We start from the raw sequence: 20203 nt of genomic DNA on the forward strand, positions 1-20203 counted from the left end.
ATAAATTTTCCAGCTAACTCATTCCTGGTTGCCAGCGTTTCGCCCCAGTGTGCTAAGTTGGGCTCATCAGCTGGTAAATAGCACCCCCACCAAGACGCAAATTTACTCATTCGGGACAAATATTTCAGGTTCCCTGTGGGAATCAACATCTATATCATCATAAGTGGTATGTTCCGAGCTGTCAGTGGAGAGATGGCGTGGAATGACATCAGTAGACGAATATGTTTGAGTGATGTCTTTAAAAGTAGGAAAGAAGATAAAGCTGGAATTCAAGAGGACAAATTGGGGCAAATATTCATTTATAGGTAGGGGAGTTGGGGATTGGAATAACTTACCAAGGGAGATGTTGGGCAACTGCCCCAAATGCAGATCAATGATGATTGATTGTTGGTCTGATAGTGTGCGCCAACAATCAGACTCTGGGTCTGTTTCAAATTTAATGCTCTGTACCTGCCTGCAGGTCACAGTGCAAACACCTTGACACACTTTCGCCTAGAACATTGCACAGGCTTGGAGGGAAAGGTGACATGGGGAAATCAACTGTTTTGACGGGGAGTATTCAGCCTACTGACTTCTCAGTAACACTGACTGAAGTTCCGACTTAATTTCTCAAACACTAATTAAAATAGAAGTAATATTTTTTGAGGTGTTTGCTTAGAATACCATCTTCCACCACCAGTTTAAAGGACTTCATGTATTTCAATTACACCATGTATAAGTAAAAAGATAGATAATTGGACATTTTGCAGCCACACCATACCCTGTGTTTTTAAAACATGTTATGACCATCTAAAGCATCTAAAGTCATAGGAAAAGTTTGATTACACTGTCTTTATATCTCATGAGACTGCCAAATAAGTATATGAAATGTCTGCAAATCTCAGGCAGTTTGTTCTTATTGATGGTTTTGCTTCAATTTTGATTGCAGGTGGTTTTCCTTTTGTCAAAGTTTCATGATGTAATCAAGAGCCTCACTGAAAAGCAGTGGAGATAATCAATCCATCATCTTGTCTTAAGCCCGTTTTTATTGTAAAAGCTTTTGACACTTCTCCCCTGAACTTTACCTTAGAATTCATGTTTGTTAAAGTCAGACTGATGATTTTTATTAATTTGAGATGAAGACTGTATAAACTTTCTATTAGTATTAAAACATAGAAATTTATGCTCATTACTTGCCTTGTTAAGTTGCAACTCCATGAGAACATGATGTTGCCGGCCTGGCCCCCCTTTTGCTTGCCATGTCATTTGGGATGAATGCGTCTGTGGCTTGATCTTTGGGCTCCCATGAAATACTGTTCGAGATCCGAACTGGACCTGCCATTAAAATAATCATGTAAGTCTAATGAAGCAGTCAATACTCAATAAAGAAACTCTCACTCTACCATTACTTACTTCTGTTGGACTGGACTTGGAAAAAGAGACAATACTCCCTGGTCCCATAATGTGGATTTCACTAGGATAGTGCTGACTGTGGGTGAATGGTGGAGATGATGGACAGCTTTTACTGTGGAACATTAACAAAATATATTGTTATAGCAATAAAACAGTAATGACTTGTGATGACAAGTATATTATCCAAATGCATACTTCAATGCAACCACATATCTTCATAAAACTTAGTATTTACATGTTTTATGTTAAATAAAGACAACTGAAGCATGACTATGCATTTATGTGCATTATTTGGGATTTTGATCATATTTCAATGTTAAGAGAATATTTACTACAAAATTATTATTTTTTGTGGCAAAAACCATTTTTGAGTTTCTGGATTTCAGTTAATGCAAAACATGCAACAGCTCATCTTTAATTGCAAGGTGATAATACCACAGTAATCTTGGCAACACTGTGCAGAGTGTACAAAAAAAACTTTCACAGTCTGTGCAATAGCATCATAGAAACACAGGGTATGGAGCTTAAGGGAAGTTCGAAGGTGTTTGATGCTGCCATCGAAGTGAGGATATAGCCAGTAGAATATGTAGCAAAGATGTGAAACAGAAAATGGTAAATTCCTTTGCAAGGGAAATTAGCAAAGTCTTTCATCACTTGGATGATGATGCGAACATTAACCACAGCTTATTGTTAGAGCTCTGCACGGATGCAGATATCCGCAAAGTTAGTGTTTTGGCAGATACAAACTGTATGGCAGTGTGGATAATTTTGCTGATAATTTCTAAATAATGATGTTTATTGATATTCACTCAAGTATTCTCTTGTTTTTGCTTGTTGTTAGGTGACCCTTGGCATTGGTATGGGAGAACAGTGATATATAAAGAACCTTGAAACCATAAAGCCGTAAATCTTACCTAAGCCTAACTGGCTCCTGCCCACAATTAATGGAAGGAAGGAACAAAGGTCAATACGTCGGTAGTTGTCGCAAGGAAAAAATCCCTCATAAGCCTGCGATTGTAGGGGTTCTGGTGCCAGGTGTCAGGCCTATTGTATTATGTTAACAGATCTATCCGATTCAATACCTTGGGTGTAATATACTGTAGTAAAATATTTAAATTATCCGCGGATAACCATTTTGTGGATGCAGATAACCATTCGCGGATGCGGATATTATTTAGTATATCTGTGCAGGGCTCTAATTATTGTCTGATTTTAGTTTTGTTCTTTCACTTTTTGTGATGCTGAAAGAATATCTTCTGTACATAAGTATATTTGTATAGAAAGGTGGAATAAACTTGATACAGAAAATATGGAGAAAATTATATTATATTTTGGGAGTTTAGAAAATCAGTTGTGTAAACAACAACAACAACAACAACAACAACAACAACAACAACAACAACAACAACAACAACAACAACAACAACAACAACAACAACAACAACAACAACAACAACAACAACAACAACAACAACAACAACAACAACAACAACAGCAACAACAACAACAACAACAACAACAACAACAACAACAATAATAATAATAATAATAATAATAATAATAATAATAATAATAATAATAATAATAATAACTGCCTGCAGCAGTCACTGGATGAACTGAGTAGTTCAGTGGTTGCTGCTGCCGGCCCCAAGCCCGGGTAAAGAACGAGGGTTGGTTTTGACCACATATTTTGTAATCTGTAAAAAAGAATTTAACCAGAAGACACCAAGAGGCACCTCTTGATCTCATCAATCGAGTTGTAATCTTGTGATCATACCATTATGATCACCCCTGCATGTATCTTCAACTTGCAACATTGGCATAATGGATAACACATTATCTCAGCAACTATCCCAGGCTCTGGACACACCTAGTCCGGTATCTCCTGATCATCGGATTCTGCGGGATTGGGAGCATTACGCATAGAAGAGTCAGAGCTTCTCAAAATCTCTCCATCCCAAGGAAAGGACCTTATTAGGTACAATTAATTTCAACACCCTGTTGAAAACAGGAAAGCTTAAACAACTCACAGACACTGTACAAGTTTGACATTCAAACAGCCACGGTCCTGGAGATGTGTTTCAGAGATGAAAACCATTTTGACTCTGAAGAGTACAGGATATTTAAAGATAAACCTGCCATCAGAATCCACAGGAAGCTAACACAACTAGGGACAGCCTTTGCAGTACAAAAAACAATCATCAACTCAGTACTTGACTTTACACCCCCATCTGAAAGAATTTCAGTACTTCCTGTGAAATTGAGCAACAAAGCTTACTCCCTGGCCAACACCCATGCTCCCACAAACAATGACAACAAGAAAAACCCACAGAAAGTTGAAGCCTTCCGGAGACTCTTATAAGAAACCACAAGCAAGATTCCAAAACATCATGTGAAAATTTTAGTAGGTGATTTTTATGCACAGATTGGCAGAGAGCAGAAACACAAATGGATTGTAGGCCATCACTTGGCAAATCAAAGAAAAATACAGATGTTGATTCCCATAGGAAATCTGAAATATTTGTCCCGAATAAGTAAATTTATAATACCAATATAAATGGTCCATTATTGGGCATTTTAAATTTTCCAGCTGACTCATTCTTGGTTGCCAGCGTTTTGCCCCCGTGGGCTAGGTTGGGCTCATCAGTTGGTACCTAGCACACCTACCAAGACACATGGCTAGTGCATACCGTGGAGGTCACTGCGTAAGCTACTTGGAGCCACCGGCAGTGCCAATTCACTACCCTGATCGCGAAGCAGGCATCAATTTTTGGTAAGAGACAAAGTCTCTCATAGTGCATTGGCACTGCCGGTGGCTCCAAGTACCCTACGCAGTAGCCTTCACGGTATGCACTAGCCATGCGTCTTCGTAGGTGTGCTAGGTACCAACTGATGAGCCCAACCTAGCACACGGGGGCGAAACGCTGGCAACCAGGAATGAGTCAGCTGGAAAACTTATAATGTCCAATAACGGACCATTTATATTGGTATTATAAATTTACTCATTCGGGACAAATATTTCAGATTCCCTAAGGGAATCAACATCTATATCATCTGATGGCCAAGCAGGCATCAATTTTTGGTATGAGACAAAGTCTCTCATAGTGCATTGGCACTGCCGGTGGCTCCAAGTACCCTACGCAGTAGCCTTCACGGTATGCACTAGCCATGCGTCTTCGTAGGTGTGCTAGGTACCAACTGATGAGCCCAACCTAGCACACGGGGGCGAAACGCTGGCAACCAGGAATGAGTCAGCTGGAAAACTTATAATGTCCAATAACGGACCATTTATATTGGTATTATAAATTTACTCATTCGGGACAAATATTTCAGATTCCCTAAGGGAATCAACATCTATATCATCTGATGGCCAAGCAGGCATCAATTTTTGGTATGAGACAAAGTCTCTCATAGTGCATTGGCACTGCCGGTGGCTCCAAGTACCCTACACAGTAGCCTTCATGGTATGCACTAGCCATGCGTCTTCGTAGGTGTGCTAGGTACCAACTGATGAGCCCAACCTAGCACACGGGGGCAAAACGCTGGCAACCAGAAATGAGTCAGCTGGAAAATTTATAATGTCCAGTACCGGACGGTACATATTTCATATATTATTGACATCTTCAGCCACATAACACTGTTTAGTTGAAAAATTCATATACTGACAAAGTATCAATGCTTTGAGAGAAAGTGTCCTTAAAAATAGCATAAGAATTCTCTGAGGTCTGAGGTCTTCCCGTGCGGCGGTTTACACGGGTGGTAATGTTCTCTCTGCGATACTGAAAATCAACCCTCGACACTATTGACCTCGTAAACCCGAATTTCTGTGTAATCTCCACAATGCTATGCCCCATGCGCTGTTGATCATCTCACGTTCAAAGTCAGTTAACTTGCAACGTGATGCCATCTTCACAACACTAGTGTCTTTGACAGATTATTCAGCTACGCTGCAGCTAGCTGCAATGCTCACGGGTCATACATGGCATATTTTCTAATGGGACATCAACTCGTGGAAATCGTAACAACAAATGTTCCACCTTTACAATACCATAATCGTCTTTAGTGATAAGACTACATTAAACTATATTGGTGATACATGTTTAGTCCCTCTTATGAGACATAAAATCATTGAAAATATGGTAAGGACACATTAAAATCAGTGAATAAAAGGTCTATGAATCTTACAACGCGGCATATTAGCGTCTTGACAAGCTTTAATCTAAATAACATAAATATGAGTCCAGCTATTGCACAGGTTAAAATATCGCTACAAGCGTGGAATTGCACAAAATATATAATACAACATGAGTGGCTACGGGAATTAAATTAACCATATAGTGTACCGTTTTCATCGTCCTAACTCCGGGATGAAAGTCGTCATACGAAGCTATAAGTTTGCCATGCACGGTAGTAATCGCGAAGATTACGTAATTGGGCCATACGTCACAAAGGAATGCACATATTAAATAAATTAGGCCATGATTTCGAAGTGTTTACATTTTACGAGCGTGTATATATTCAAGAAGGCCGTGCACGTGACGGCAAAGATATTTATTCGACAAATTAATGATGCCTAGATCACGGACCGAGACGGGGAATTGTCAAGGATCCATACGGCCGTGGTAAAATAATAGAAGGTTTTAATATTGTTAAAAGAAGAACAAGAAGCTGAACAATAAAAAAAATTCCGCAACGTAAAAATCGAAATAAACTATCCTCACGAAATATAGTCAGTCTTCGTCTGAACAGAAGGAAGATATTATACAAGTTACTTGCTGGAGAGCTCGCGAAGTAAGAGAATATTCGCAAAACAGACATTCACAAAAGAATATCGTGAAGGGAGCTAGGAAATACCCTAACAGTAGTCGAAGTGGATATTCAAGTCCGTACAAGTAACCAAGTTAAATTTTACGAAGTATAAATTGATTAGCCGTATAGAAAAGAGAATATTTACCGGAATAACTTGCAAAAATTTAACTGTCAAGTTCTTACTAAAGATCAATATTGAAGTATTATTTTAAAACCTGACATTAATTACAAGCCTGAAATTTATTCTTGAGAGTATGGATATGAAACTAATGCATGGATTGGAAATGTTTCTTTCTGTTATGATCGACCGCAACATCATGATGCAAGGCTAAACGGGATATGGAGCCGACTGTCTGACGGAAGCCGCCCAGCTGTTACTGCTATCCCGAATCCCGAGTCACAACCAAATGGGGACGTAGCAGAGGAAGATGCCGTTCGACGCAGTCCCTAGATGACAACATCCAGTCCGAGGCCGAACATCTAACGTCAGTAATCACAAGATAAGTTCCAAAGAGATATTTATTTTCTTGAAATTGATATGTAGTAAATTTGTAATGATATTATAGTGTATATTTGGTACGGTATTTAACCTAGTTCTTCGTGATAAAATCACAGACGTTATTATCTTCGAAATGAAATTGTCCATGTTGAGCTATTATTACTAATAGGGGAATAGGTACTTCTTCCAGATTCTACAGTCTATGACATAATATAGGAATGCGTAAGGCAAAACCAGGAGAGATTTGGACTGTAATTTATAACTATTATGGGACGAAAACTTCATATTTTGAATGACGTAACCTTAAATATTCTTGAAGAAGATAGTTGATTTACGTATAACCTGAATATGTTTGCCGATTCGACGCAATGAAAAGTGAGTAGATATCAACTTATTTAATTTATATATGCATTTTATTATTAAGCTAGCGTGTTTACGCGTATGATATATGAATTATAACCCAAAAGTGTACTATTATGGTAAAGTAATATGATGTTGGAATGATTTGCCGTCATGTTGGTGATGATATGTGTTTACATAGAGAATTTATGGTTTGATTGGCACATTAATGTGCAAACGTGTATAATTATTCGTCGTAATGTGTTTATGAGATTGAATTATATGATATGATGGTAATTAACGGTAGTAGATGGAGAGATAGATGTATTTATGAGTAGTTTTGACGGTAAATACGACGTAATATGAGCCGATGGTGATGATTACTATTTGCGGCAGAATAATAAAATGATTATGAATGGTATTTAGGGTTAATGGTACACGCGTACATTGCAAGACACCGCATATTTCATATAATTAGGTTACCTTACACTGTCTTCGGAAGAAATATCCAGGTAGGAAATATATGAAGGGAAACTTGTCGTCTTTATAATTAATTCATACCAACGTTGTTATAAATGTCATTGGAAGTTTGTTGTCAAGAATGAATTTTAATTCAAATAATAATCCCATAATTCAAAACCTTTACTGCAATTACGTTTAGGAATTAACCAAATGCATGTCTGCGGAATCAGGGATGCCTGATTAATAATTGCTAAACCCTAAAACATGTTTAGTACAATTTCTATTAGAGATACGATTATGATTGAACTTTGAACGATACCTACATTTATTTAAGGTGGTATTTGAGTATTTTTACCTAATGATACCGTCGAGGAGACCAATATTTTTCATTTTAAGGACAAAATATATTTGAAATAGCCATTTTTGGGCTAAAAATAATTTGGAACTTACTTGTGGTTACTAACGTTAAATCACTGAAATCAGTGATTCGTCATGGAATATTGAGTGGAAATAGTGAAAATAAGCATTTTTATCATTTTTAACAATTTTTACCATTTTAATCATTTTTATTAAAAATTATATTTTTTTTATCAGTTGAATTTGTGCAAAAGTAACAAGAACTGATGGACTTTAACTGAAGAATGTTATGAAAAAAATAATTAGGATTAGGGACTTAGACTTATTTCCAACTTAAAGATTTCTTTATTTAAGAAGAAGAAGATGATTAATGATGATAATTACTTGTGGATTTTCTTTTGTGATTCCGGAATCAAGAAATAAAATATAGATTTTCTAATTTAGAGGTTATTATTTTAGGAGATAGGCAGATATTATTAGGATTAGGTGCTCTTGATTTAATTCATTAAAAAAAGAAAAAAGAAAAATATTTTATTTAATTTTTTTCATTTATATTCGGATGACTGGACTTGGAAAACATAATAATGATTTTGGATAATGAATGGTATCGAGAATAATTTGTTGATGTTGAGATGTGGTGCCTCAGTTGACCTCACGTTAAAATAGTATTTTTTTTTGAAAAAGTAATTTCATTATCCCTGAGAGGTGTCACCAGGCAAAGTTAGGATTACCATATCGTATATATTCCGATAGGAGAATTCTAAGTTACGATTCCGCTAGATTTCCTTGAGGCAATAACTGCGAATATAATGAATATTTAAAATGAACTTAGCCAACGACACTCAGCATCAAATTAATAATGCACTCATCCATTAGATGATCTATTAGGATGATGGGAGATCGAGGGGAAAAATAGCCGGAGCAATTGCTACCCAAGTTAATGTTCATATTAAAAATGATCGCCCAATATGGTGCAAGGATGAGACTACCCCTCAGGATGGTGCATATTAAAAATGGCGCCCAACTTTGGAGCAAAACTGAGGACACCCAGCCTAATTAAAAAAAATAACTCTTGGCCGTACAGGAATATTAAAAATAGTGCCCAACGGTGTAGCAAGACTGAGGACACCCAGGCCATATTAAAATGACGCATAACTTCGTAGCAAAACTGAGGATACTATTTAGGGCGCATATTAAGAATAAAATAACGCCAAACGTTGGAACAAAAATTGAGGATACTAAGAGGTAGTGACAAGGTAATTGCAGGATGCAGTAAATTGATGCCCAGCAATAAACATGATTGAGGATACCTTAGCCCAAATGTTGAGTTGGTAGTACACCGTTGAAACATGATTGAGGATACTTGATATGGCATTATGGAAGAAAATAATGAAGGAGGATGGCTGAGAAAGATAGTAATCAGCAGTGAGATGAAAAATAGATGATTATCTGAGATCGAATATTTTCAGAGGATACCAAGAAGGAAAGAAGGAGTTGGGAGAAAGATAAACAATCCAAGGATACGGAAGAAAGGCGGAAGAAGAGAAGGATAAAAATTATTAAGATAGGTTGTATTAATAATTTAAATAATTAATTGATTAAGATAATTTATAATATTGTTTTCAATCATTATATTGTATTATGCTTAGATAGCAATAGATAATAGGGTAATAATGTAAAAAAAAATAAAAAAAATGCTTATTTTCAATATTTTGAATGACTGGGATAGTAGGACGGCTGAATAGCGGGGGAAGTCAGATAGTTGGTATTCCATATTGATTGAGCAATTGATATAAACTTTATTGAATTTAAGTCATAATTTAGGGAATTTGGACTTTTGAGTAGGTTGGATTATAGTAAATGCAAATATGACGAGTTTGAACCAACTTCGTTTACAATTAGAGGAATATCAGAAGGAGCAGGGAGAGAAACTGCAAGGACAGGATGAGGAGATAAATAGAATGATAGAGGATGCAGAAAAGGCAAAAAAAGAACAGGAACAGAAATTTAAGGAGAAGGATGAGCAGATAAACCAGATAACCGAAAAGTTAGACAAGACAAAAGACGAACAGAAGGGAATAATGGAAATGTTAAAAGAAATGATGGTGGAGATGAGAAATATGAAAGAAGAGCAAAAAGAACATAATCATAAACAAGAAGAGAAACAGCAAGAAATGATAAGGAAACAAGAAGAAAAACAGCAAGAAATACTGAGGAAGCAAGAAGTGAGACAGAAAGAGCAATTGGAAGAAATATTTGGAAGATTTCGAGAAGAATACCGACAGAAACAGGAGGAATACCAAATAAAACAAGAAGAAAGGCATCGAAGCCAGATTGAGGAGATGAGAAGGATGGAGAAGAGGCAAGAGGAGATGATTAGAACAGGAATTGGCAAGATTGAAGAAGAAGTTTCCCAGATGAAAAACGGGATAAGCGAACTTCGAACTGAGATGATGGAAAAGATGGAGGATAAGAACAAAGAGATCCATAATGAAATGGATAAAATTAGAGGAGAATTAGCTGAAAATAGAAATTATATCCAGGAATTGAAAGAGGATGAAATTAAGAAGCTAACGGAAAACATGGAGTCGATGAGGGTGGATTCCCAAGAAAAATGGAATCAATATGAAGAGAAGTTAAAGGACATAAATGAGAACGTAATAACAGCAAATAAAACGCTGGGAGATAATTTTATATTAGCACGTGACCATATTGGAGATGAGATGAAAATTTTAAATGAAGAAATGAAGAAGAACAAAAATGAAACAGAGAAGAGAATGATTAGAACGGAGCAGGGAATTGACGAGATGAAGAAAGAAATTCAGAATATAAGGGGTGAAATGCAAACTACAAAATTAGAGATGTCAAAACAATTGAATGAACAGAGAATCGTAGATATAAATATAAATGACAGGGAAGGAACACCGACAGTTTCGGGCGAAACTGATCAGAGCAGTAAGGACGTTATAGTTGGAAATATTGGAAATGGAAGCCCAGCCATTATAAATATTGTAAAAACGTACGATGACAGGCCCAAAAATTTTAGTAATACTGCGGCAATGTCACCAAAGAGGTTTTTGCAAGAAATGGAGGAATATTTTAAAGAAAATAGAATACCTGACGAAAAGAAACTTAGGATAGTAGAAAAACACTTAGATGCAAATCCAAATTTGTGGTATCAGGCATTTAAGTACACTTTCCACGATTATGATGAGTTCAAGGTCGCATTTCTCAAACGATTTTGGAACCCGGAGATTCAACAAAACCTTAGATTGGAGTTGTATTCAAAAAGATATTCGTCGGTAGGACCAACGAGATTTAGTGACTATTTCTCGTACCAGTTTCACAGGTTCCAGGACCTAGATTCTGCGCCCAGCGAATTAGAGGCGATAAAGACAATTCAAAAGCAGTTTCCTCCAGAAACTCAGAGATTATTAGCTGCTGCAAATGTAACTTCCGCAATTGAAATGGAAAGTATTTTAAGGCAGCTGGATATGACGTCGAGTCATCCGACAGCAAGAATCCATAGAAATACAAACAATCAAGAAGAAGTGAACGTGATAAATTGGGAAAATAATCAGAAGAAATCGGTATCCGAGAAAAGAGAAAACGATAGAAGCTCAAGGAAGAGAGAACTTAGTGATGATGATGAGAGGACAGGTGATCGAAACCGATGCAGATGCAGGCAGAATGGGCATGATAATGGAAGGCAGAATGAAGAGAGACGATTTTTGCCATGTCATCGACAGCCTAGCCGATTTAGAAATGAAAGAGAAAGAGGAAGTTACAGACAGAGACCAATGTATCATGGAGCACCGATGAACAGGTACAATAATAGGGAGAATAGGAATAGACAGTATATACAGGAATTGAGAAAAGAAACTAGAGAAAAGAAAAGATGGGAAGAAGCGATCAGGGATCGAGACATCAATGGAGACATAGAGGGAGCCGAAAGTCTAGAGCTTCAGGAATACAAAAGAAAAGATAGAGAAGGGCAAAAACTGAATCCAGAAGCTCAATCATATCAGACAGACTCCCAGAGTAAAAAAAAAACGCCAATTTCGATGTAGAGAGTAAGGGAGATGACATTTTGGAAAAATTGGGCGACAAAATTAAGAGTTGGTATGTACTACAAATTGAGGCTTGGGATATCGATCCGGATGAATTATTAGATGAGACACAAGAAATTCATAAAGAAAATAAATCGTACTTACCCATTGTTACTGCACGAATAAATGGCCTGAAAACACATTGTTTGGTTGATTCAGGAGCAAGTATAAGTGTTATATCAAAAGCATTATTTGTTGAGGTAAATCAAGAAGGAAAGTTGCCAATTATACCAGTTGCGCAAATGAAAATAAGAGGGATTATACCAGATAAATCTGTCGAATGTAAATTACAAACTTATTTAAATGTCAGGATTGGTAGATTTATATTTGAACACCCATTCATAATTATGAACAAAATTAAATACAATGTGATTCTTGGGGTGGATTTTATTGTAACAACGGAGATGGTAATAGACTTGAAAAATCAGGAAGTAAGGTTTCCCATCGTTAAGGAAAATGGAAAGATAATCAAGGAAAGGATAAAGTTAGAGGGAAAGGCGGAAAACACGGAGCATATGAAATTTGAAGCTGTTGAAACTGAAAAGTTAATGGAAGAGGAAATACCGTTAAATGAGACTCAGGAAATGGAAGAAATTATACATAGCTTGGAGAAGATTTTAATAAAAGATGAAGAAAAAGAAGAGCCAGACATTTGGAGAAAGATCGCAGAAACGAAATTGAGTCCTAAAGAGAAACAGAAATTATATTCGATAATAGAAAAGTATTCAGGAATATTTAAGGATAAACCGGGAAAGATTCCGAATTTTAAATATAAAATCATCGCAAATGACTGGACACCATACAAAGGAAGGTTATATGACGTACCTGAAAAATATTTCCAGGAAGTAAGGAAGATCATCCAAGAGATGGTAGCTGATGGTATAATTATAAAGACTATTACACCATATTTGAATCCATTAGTCATTGTAAAGAAAAGTAACGGAAAACTAAGAATTTGCCTTGATTGTAGAAAGTTAAATGAGAAATTAATACCAGAATATAATCAAGTTCCAAAAATTAAGGAGATAATAAAGAAATTTAAGGGCAAGAAGTATTTTTCGAGTTTGGATTTTACATCTTCGTTTCATCATATAGTTTTAGAAGAAAAATCTAGACTTCTAACCGGATTTATGTTCGACAACCAAACATATGTTTATTGTAGGTTGCCTTTCGGATTGAAAAACAGTTGTGCTGTATTGATAAGGGCATTAGATAGGAACCTGTTACCTGACGTAAAAGAATATGTGACATGCTATGTGGATGACATGGTTTTTGCAACAGAAACATTTGACGAACATTGTAGTAAGTTGAAGCAATTATTAGATAATTTGGAAACTACAGGATTCAAAATTAACCTGGCCAAATCAAAATTTTGTCAAAATGAGATATTATTTGTCGGACATGTGATTGACGGAAACGGGGTGAAACCTAATCCAGTTAAAATTCAAGCAATTTGCGAATTTCCTAGGCCAACGCGTATAAAACAAGTTAGGCAATTTTTGGGAATGACCCAGTTCTTCGCAAATCACTGTAAAGGATATACAGAAATTGCAGCGCCATTGCAGGATTTGTTAAAATTAAACAACAAATGGAAATGGAATACTCACACAGAAGAAGCTTTCCTGGCAATGAAAAGATTGATGGCAAATAGTATCAAGTTAGGATATCCGGATTATACTAGAGAGTTTATCATACAAACGGATGCATCAAATGTCGGTATAGGAGCATACTTATACCAAGAGGCACCAGAAAATGATGAGGATCGAGTATACTTGGCATTTGCAAGCCGCAAGTTACGCAGCCATGAAGTAAACTATACAACAACTGAGCAGGAGTTACTAGCAATTATTTATGCTCTGCAACAGTGGAAAAAGATTGTATATGGATTTCCAATTACTATACGTACAGACCACAAAGCTTTGGAATTCGGTCTTAAGGCGGCGATGCTAAGTGAAAGAGTCACCCGATGGATTTTATTCGCCCAACAGTTTAATATTAGAATTGAGCATTGTAGTGGGAAGGACAATATCCTCGCGGATGCATTAAGCAGGAATCCTGTGGTAAAAGAAGAAACTATAAATCAGATCGAATTAGTAAGACAGGACGAAGAATTTTTAGAGAAACTAAGGGATATATCGGCATGGCAAAGAGCAGATGAGAAATTAATGTTAGAAATGACAAGGATTGAACAAAGTGATTTCGATGACGACAGGGAAAATAATAGAGATGGTAAATATATAATGGAACATGGAATATTGAAGCGGTATGTCGGCAAAGATTTGAAAAAGACCAAAATAGTAGTACCCAGATCTTTGCAGAAAGGGATAATTTGGCATGCCCATAGGATAATTGGACATGGAGGAATAGAAAAGGTGGTGAGGACGATAATGGAAAGATTTACATGGACAGGAATGAGACAAACAATTAGAGATGTAATCAAGACCTGTGATACATGCCAAAGGACAAAATATACTCCTTTCCTTACCAAGCAGGGACCAATTGCAATAATACCAACAGCTCCTCGTGAGATCTTTGCAACAGATTTATATGGAAGGTTACCAACAGCTGTTAAAGGAAATAAGTATATAGTTGTCACAATGGACATTTTTTCAAAATTCACAGTCCTACAGCCTATACAGAGAGCAACAACTAAACAAATACTGAGAGTTATAAACAAAAACGTTATACCTCAGATGGGAAAACCGAAAAGAATCTTAACTGATAGAGGAACACAGTTTACATCGGGTGAATTCCAGGATGCAATGCAAATTTTAGGAATTAAACATGTCTATTGTTCAGTAAGACACCCGTCAGCCAATCCAGTGGAGCGATGCATGCGAGAAATTTCTAAATATTGTAGGATATATTGCTCCCAAAGTCATTGGAAATGGATTGAAGTAATTAAAATAATCGAAGCATGTATGAATGACACTGTCCATGAATCAACGAGCCAGATACCAAGACTCGTACATTTGAACGAACGGCCAACTCGACCATGGGATGAGATTATAGGAAAAGATGAAGAACCAAAACCCACTTGCGAAGAGATTAATCAAATAGTAAGTGCCAAATTAGAAGAACAGGCAAACAAACGCCGAAGAAGAGTCCAACATAAGAAATTCCACTCACCATTCCGGGTTGATGACTTGGTAATGATAAAGAAAGTACCAATCTCTAACGTTTCAGAAAGAATATTCGCCAAATTCGTTCATTTATATGATGGTCCATATGTGGTAAAGAAGGTTTATGGGAACAACGCATATATGTTAGAAAGCCTGGATGGGACATATCAAAACGTATACAATGCATCAAACATGAAACCATATTATAAAGAAGATCAAGAATAGAATATTAACTAAAATCTGAAACATATGATGTAGATGAGCGAAATCAGGCCGATGAAAAGCTACATCAGTTTAGAATAATAAAAATTGAAATAAATATACTGCGAGCAGCATATTTATTTATCTATGGCAGGAGGATAAATGTACCGTTTTCATCGTCCTAACTCCGGGATGAAGGTCGTCATACGAAGCTATAAGTTTGCCATGCACGGTAGTAATCGCGAAGATTACGTAATTGGGCCATACGTCACAAAGGAATGCACATATTAAATAAATTAGGCCATGATTTCGAAGTGTTTACATTTTACGAGCGTGTATATATTCAAGAAGGCCGTGCACGTGACGGCAAAGATATTTATTCGACAAATTAATGATGCCTAGATCACGGACCGAGACGGGGAATTGTCAAGGATCCATACGGCCGTGGTAAAATAATAGAAGGTTTTAATATTGTTAAAAGAAGAACAAGAAGCTGAACAATAAAAAAAATTCCGCAACGTAAAAATCGAAATAAACTATCCTCACGAAATATAGTCAGTCTTCGTCTGAACAGAAGGAAGATATTATACAAGTTACTTGCTGGAGAGCTCGCGAAGTAAGAGAATATTCGCAAAACAGACATTCACAAAAGAATATCGTGAAGGGAGCTAGGAAATACCCTAACAGTAGTCGAAGTGGATATTCAAGTCCGTACAAGTAACCAAGTTAAATTTTACGAAGTATAAATTGATTAGCCGTATAGAAAAGAGAATATTTACCGGAATAACTTGCAAAAATTTAACTGTCAAGTTCTTACTAAAGATCAATATTGAAGTATTATTTTAAAACCTGACATTAATTACAAGCCTGAAATTTATTCTTGAGAGTATGGATATGAAACTAATGCATGGATTTGAAATGTTTCTTTCTGTTATGATCGACCGCAACATCATGATGCAAGGCTAAACGGGATATGGAGCCGACTGTCTGACGGAAGCCGCCCAGCTGTTACTGCTATCCCGAATCCCGAGTCACAACCAAATGGGGACGTAGCAGAGGAAGATGCCGTTCGACGCAGTCCCTAGATGACAACATCCAGTCCGAGGCCGACCATCTAACGTCAGTAATCACAAGATAAGTTCCAAAGAGATATTTATTTTCTTGAAATTGATATGTAGTAAATTTGTAATGATATTATAGTGTATATTTGGTACGGTATTTAACCTAGTTCTTCGTGATAAAATCACAGACGTTATTATCTTCGAAATGAAATTGTCCATGTTGAGCTATTATTACTAATAGGGGAATAGGTACTTCTTCCAGATTCTACAGTCTATGACATAATATAGGAATGCGTAAGGCAAAACCAGGAGAGATTTGGACTGTAATTTATAACTATTATGGGACGAAAACTTCATATTTTGAATGACGTAACCTTAAATATTCTTGAAGAAGATAGTTGATTTACGTATAACCTGAATATGTTTGCCGATTCGACGCAATGAAAAGTGAGTAGATATCAACTTATTTAATTTATATATGCATTTTATTATTAAGCTAGCGTGTTTACGCGTATGATATATGAATTATAACCCAAAAGTGTACTATTATGGTAAAGTAATATGATGTTGGAATGATTTGCCGTCATGTTGGTGATGATATGTGTTTACATAGAGAATTTATGGTTTGATTGGCACATTAATGTGCAAACGTGTATAATTATTCGTCGTAATGTGTTTATGAGATTGAATTATATGATATGATGGTAATTAACGGTAGTAGATGGAGAGATAGATGTATTTATGAGTAGTTTTGACGGTAAATACGACGTAATATGAGCCGATGGTGATGATTACTATTTGCGGCAGAATAATAAAATGATTATGAATGGTATTTAGGGTTAATGGTACACGCGTACATTGCAAGACACCGCATATTTCATATAATTAGGTTACCTTACACTGTCTTCGGAAGAAATATCCAGGTAGGAAATATATGAAGGGAAACTTGTCGTCTTTATAATTAATTCATACCAACGTTGTTATAAATGTCATTGGAAGTTTGTTGTCAAGAATGAATTTTAATTCAAATAATAATCCCATAATTCAAAACCTTTACTGCAATTACGTTTAGGAATTAACCAAATGCATGTCTGCGGAATCAGGGATGCCTGATTAATAATTGCTAAACCCTAAAACATGTTTAGTACAATTTCTATTAGAGATACGATTATGATTGAACTTTGAACGATACCTACATTTATTTAAGGTGGTATTTGAGTATTTTTACCTAATGATACCGTCGAGGAGACCAATATTTTTCATTTTAAGGACAAAATATATTTGAAATAGCCATTTTTGGGCTAAAAATAATTTGGAACTTACTTGTGGTTACTAACGTTAAATCACTGAAATCAGTGATTCGTCATGGAATATTGAGTGGAAATAGTGAAAATAAGCATTTTTATCATTTTTAACAATTTTTACCATTTTAATCATTTTTATTAAAAATTATATTTTTTTTATCAGTTGAATTTGTGCAAAAGTAACAAGAACTGATGGACTTTAACTGAAGAATGTTATGAAAAAAATAATTAGGATTAGGGACTTAGACTTATTTCCAACTTAAAGATTTCTTTATTTAAGAAGAAGAAGATGATTAATGATGATAATTACTTGTGGATTTTCTTTTGTGATTCCGGAATCAAGAAATAAAATATAGATTTTCTAATTTAGAGGTTATTATTTTAGGAGATAGGCAGATATTATTAGGATTAGGTGCTCTTGATTTAATTCATTAAAAAAAGAAAAAAAAAATATTTTATTTAATTTTTTTCATTTATATTCGGATGACTGGACTTGGAAAACATAATAATGATTTTGGATAATGAATGGTATCTAGAATAATTTGTTGATGTTGAGATGTGGTGCCTCAGTTGACCTCACGTTAAAATAGTATTTTTTTTTGAAAAAGTAATTTCATTATCCCTGAGAGGTGTCACCAGGCAAAGTTAGGATTACCATATCGTATATATTCCGATAGGAGAATTCTAAGTTACGATTCCGCTAGATTTCCTTGAGGCAATAACTGCGAATATAATGAATATTTAAAATGAACTTAGCCAACGACACTCAGCATCAAATTAATAATGCACTCATCCATTAGATGATCTATTAGGATGATGGGAGATCGAGGGGAAAAATAGCCGGAGCAATTGCTACCCAAGTTAATGTTCATATTAAAAATGATCGCCCAATATGGTGCAAGGATGAGACTACCCCTCAGGATGGTGCAATAGTTATCCCGACACTGTAAACATATTGTACATATTCTTGAATGTGTACATAAATAGTGCAATATTAATGCCAAGTTAAATTAGCTTCTTGTTGATAAGTTGAAGAAAGGTTGACTTATGTTGAATGATGCAAGTTGAACTTGGCTGTGTTGTTGACAATACGGGCCTAAAAAGGGAAGAAATAAGAATGAACTAATAAAAATTAAAAAAAATTCAATGTGAAATGTAAATTGTGTGCCCATTTGGTCACTCCTTGCCCGTCCCGTGCCGTCGTGAAATTCCTTATTAATGAAGACAGAATTAAAATCTGTCAGAAAATGGACTGGCATCCGCATCTTTAACAGCGCAGAGGTGGCACAAATGTTGAAACTCACACCTTCGAGTTTCGACTCAATCACTCGAGTTGATCAAAGTTTTGTCGTATTCAAAATGGTGGCCAGTCATTCTTCGCAGTCGCACATGGTCGAGTGTAATCTCCAGTTCATTGTCTAAGTGTGGGACCAGAAAATAATGTTTCATAACCCAGTGGTCCGAAATAAAAGGCTTCTATCGGTATTAAAATTTGTTTTAGAAATGATAATACCTTGATATTTTTATGGGGCCCCGTGCAAAAGTTTTCATATTTGTTGTCTGGTGTTTTTCACACCTTTCACAGCTCTAGCAGAAAAGTTTTCATATTTGTTCTCCAGTGTTTTTTACACCTTTTAATACTTTCCTCTCATCTTTAGAAATGGTAGATGTGGTTTTACTGTACCCGCAGATACACAGCATAAAATGCCCTCACGTCAGAAAAAAATCATATCCAGTATTTCCATATCCCTATTGGATAGTTTTTACTCGTATACTCAGTAGTACATTTTCTCGCTTAACATGTTCTTTTTCCTTGTCCCCTGCAGAAACTTCTTAACAGTGTTTTACAGTATTAATTTTTTGCCTCATAATTGCATTCTTTCATGAATGGGTCAATTATTAATTGCGCAGCATAAGGGCAAACACAAATCTTTATGATGAAAACTGGACACAGGCATGTTTACCTGTAACGCATGGTGGTCTCGGACTTTGTAAACCCAGTGACATCTGCGTACCTGCTTTCTTATTTTCTGCATCTGGAGTCTTTGATTTTATCAAGTTAATATTTCCATATAACAGTGATAAAATCGAAGTCTGCCATCTGTCCAGAGCCCTTAATGGCTGGAATTCTGTGACAGCTAACTCTGGCACTCCAGTTTAACCAGATGTCCACAAGTTATAGGACACCATTAACACAAAGTGCAATTTTGAGAACCTTCTTGGAGATAAAGCATGTCAGATAAAGCTTGATATCTAGCTCTTCAAGAAAGAGAAGCAGGCTCTTGGTTGAATGTTCTACCTTCTCTGAATGTTGGAAAACGTCTGCATTGTAAAATTTACCACTCTCATAATTGTGTCTATGAAGCAGTATATGATGAATTTGGGCATCATGCTCTGAACTGTGTCATAAACAATAAAAGGTAGTCAAAGAGACTGGTCACATAACCACCTTATCAAAAGACTATTAACAATAACATCTATCCCTTCAGTGCTGAAACCTGCTGGAATAAGTTGACCTGATGGTAAGTGACCAGACAGAATAACCCTA

At 36.0% G+C, this 20203-nt stretch overlaps 1 protein-coding gene across 1 annotated transcript in view; it reads right to left on the reverse strand.

The window, feature by feature from the left end:
- Positions 1 to 20203, reverse strand: part of Atg2 (Autophagy-related 2) — a 412975-nt gene that overhangs the window by 94592 nt on the left and 298180 nt on the right. The window contains exons 27-28 of the mRNA XM_067136531.2: positions 1393 to 1504; positions 1177 to 1314 (exon numbers count right to left, since the gene is read on the reverse strand). Of these exons, the coding sequence (XP_066992632.2) occupies positions 1177 to 1314; positions 1393 to 1504 (250 nt within the window). The remainder of the gene's footprint in view (positions 1 to 1176; positions 1315 to 1392; positions 1505 to 20203) is intronic.

The sequence above is a fragment of the Anabrus simplex genome, chromosome 1 (assembly GCF_040414725.1).
Source record: "Anabrus simplex isolate iqAnaSimp1 chromosome 1, ASM4041472v1, whole genome shotgun sequence".
Taxonomy (NCBI): Eukaryota; Metazoa; Arthropoda; class Insecta; order Orthoptera; family Tettigoniidae; genus Anabrus; species Anabrus simplex.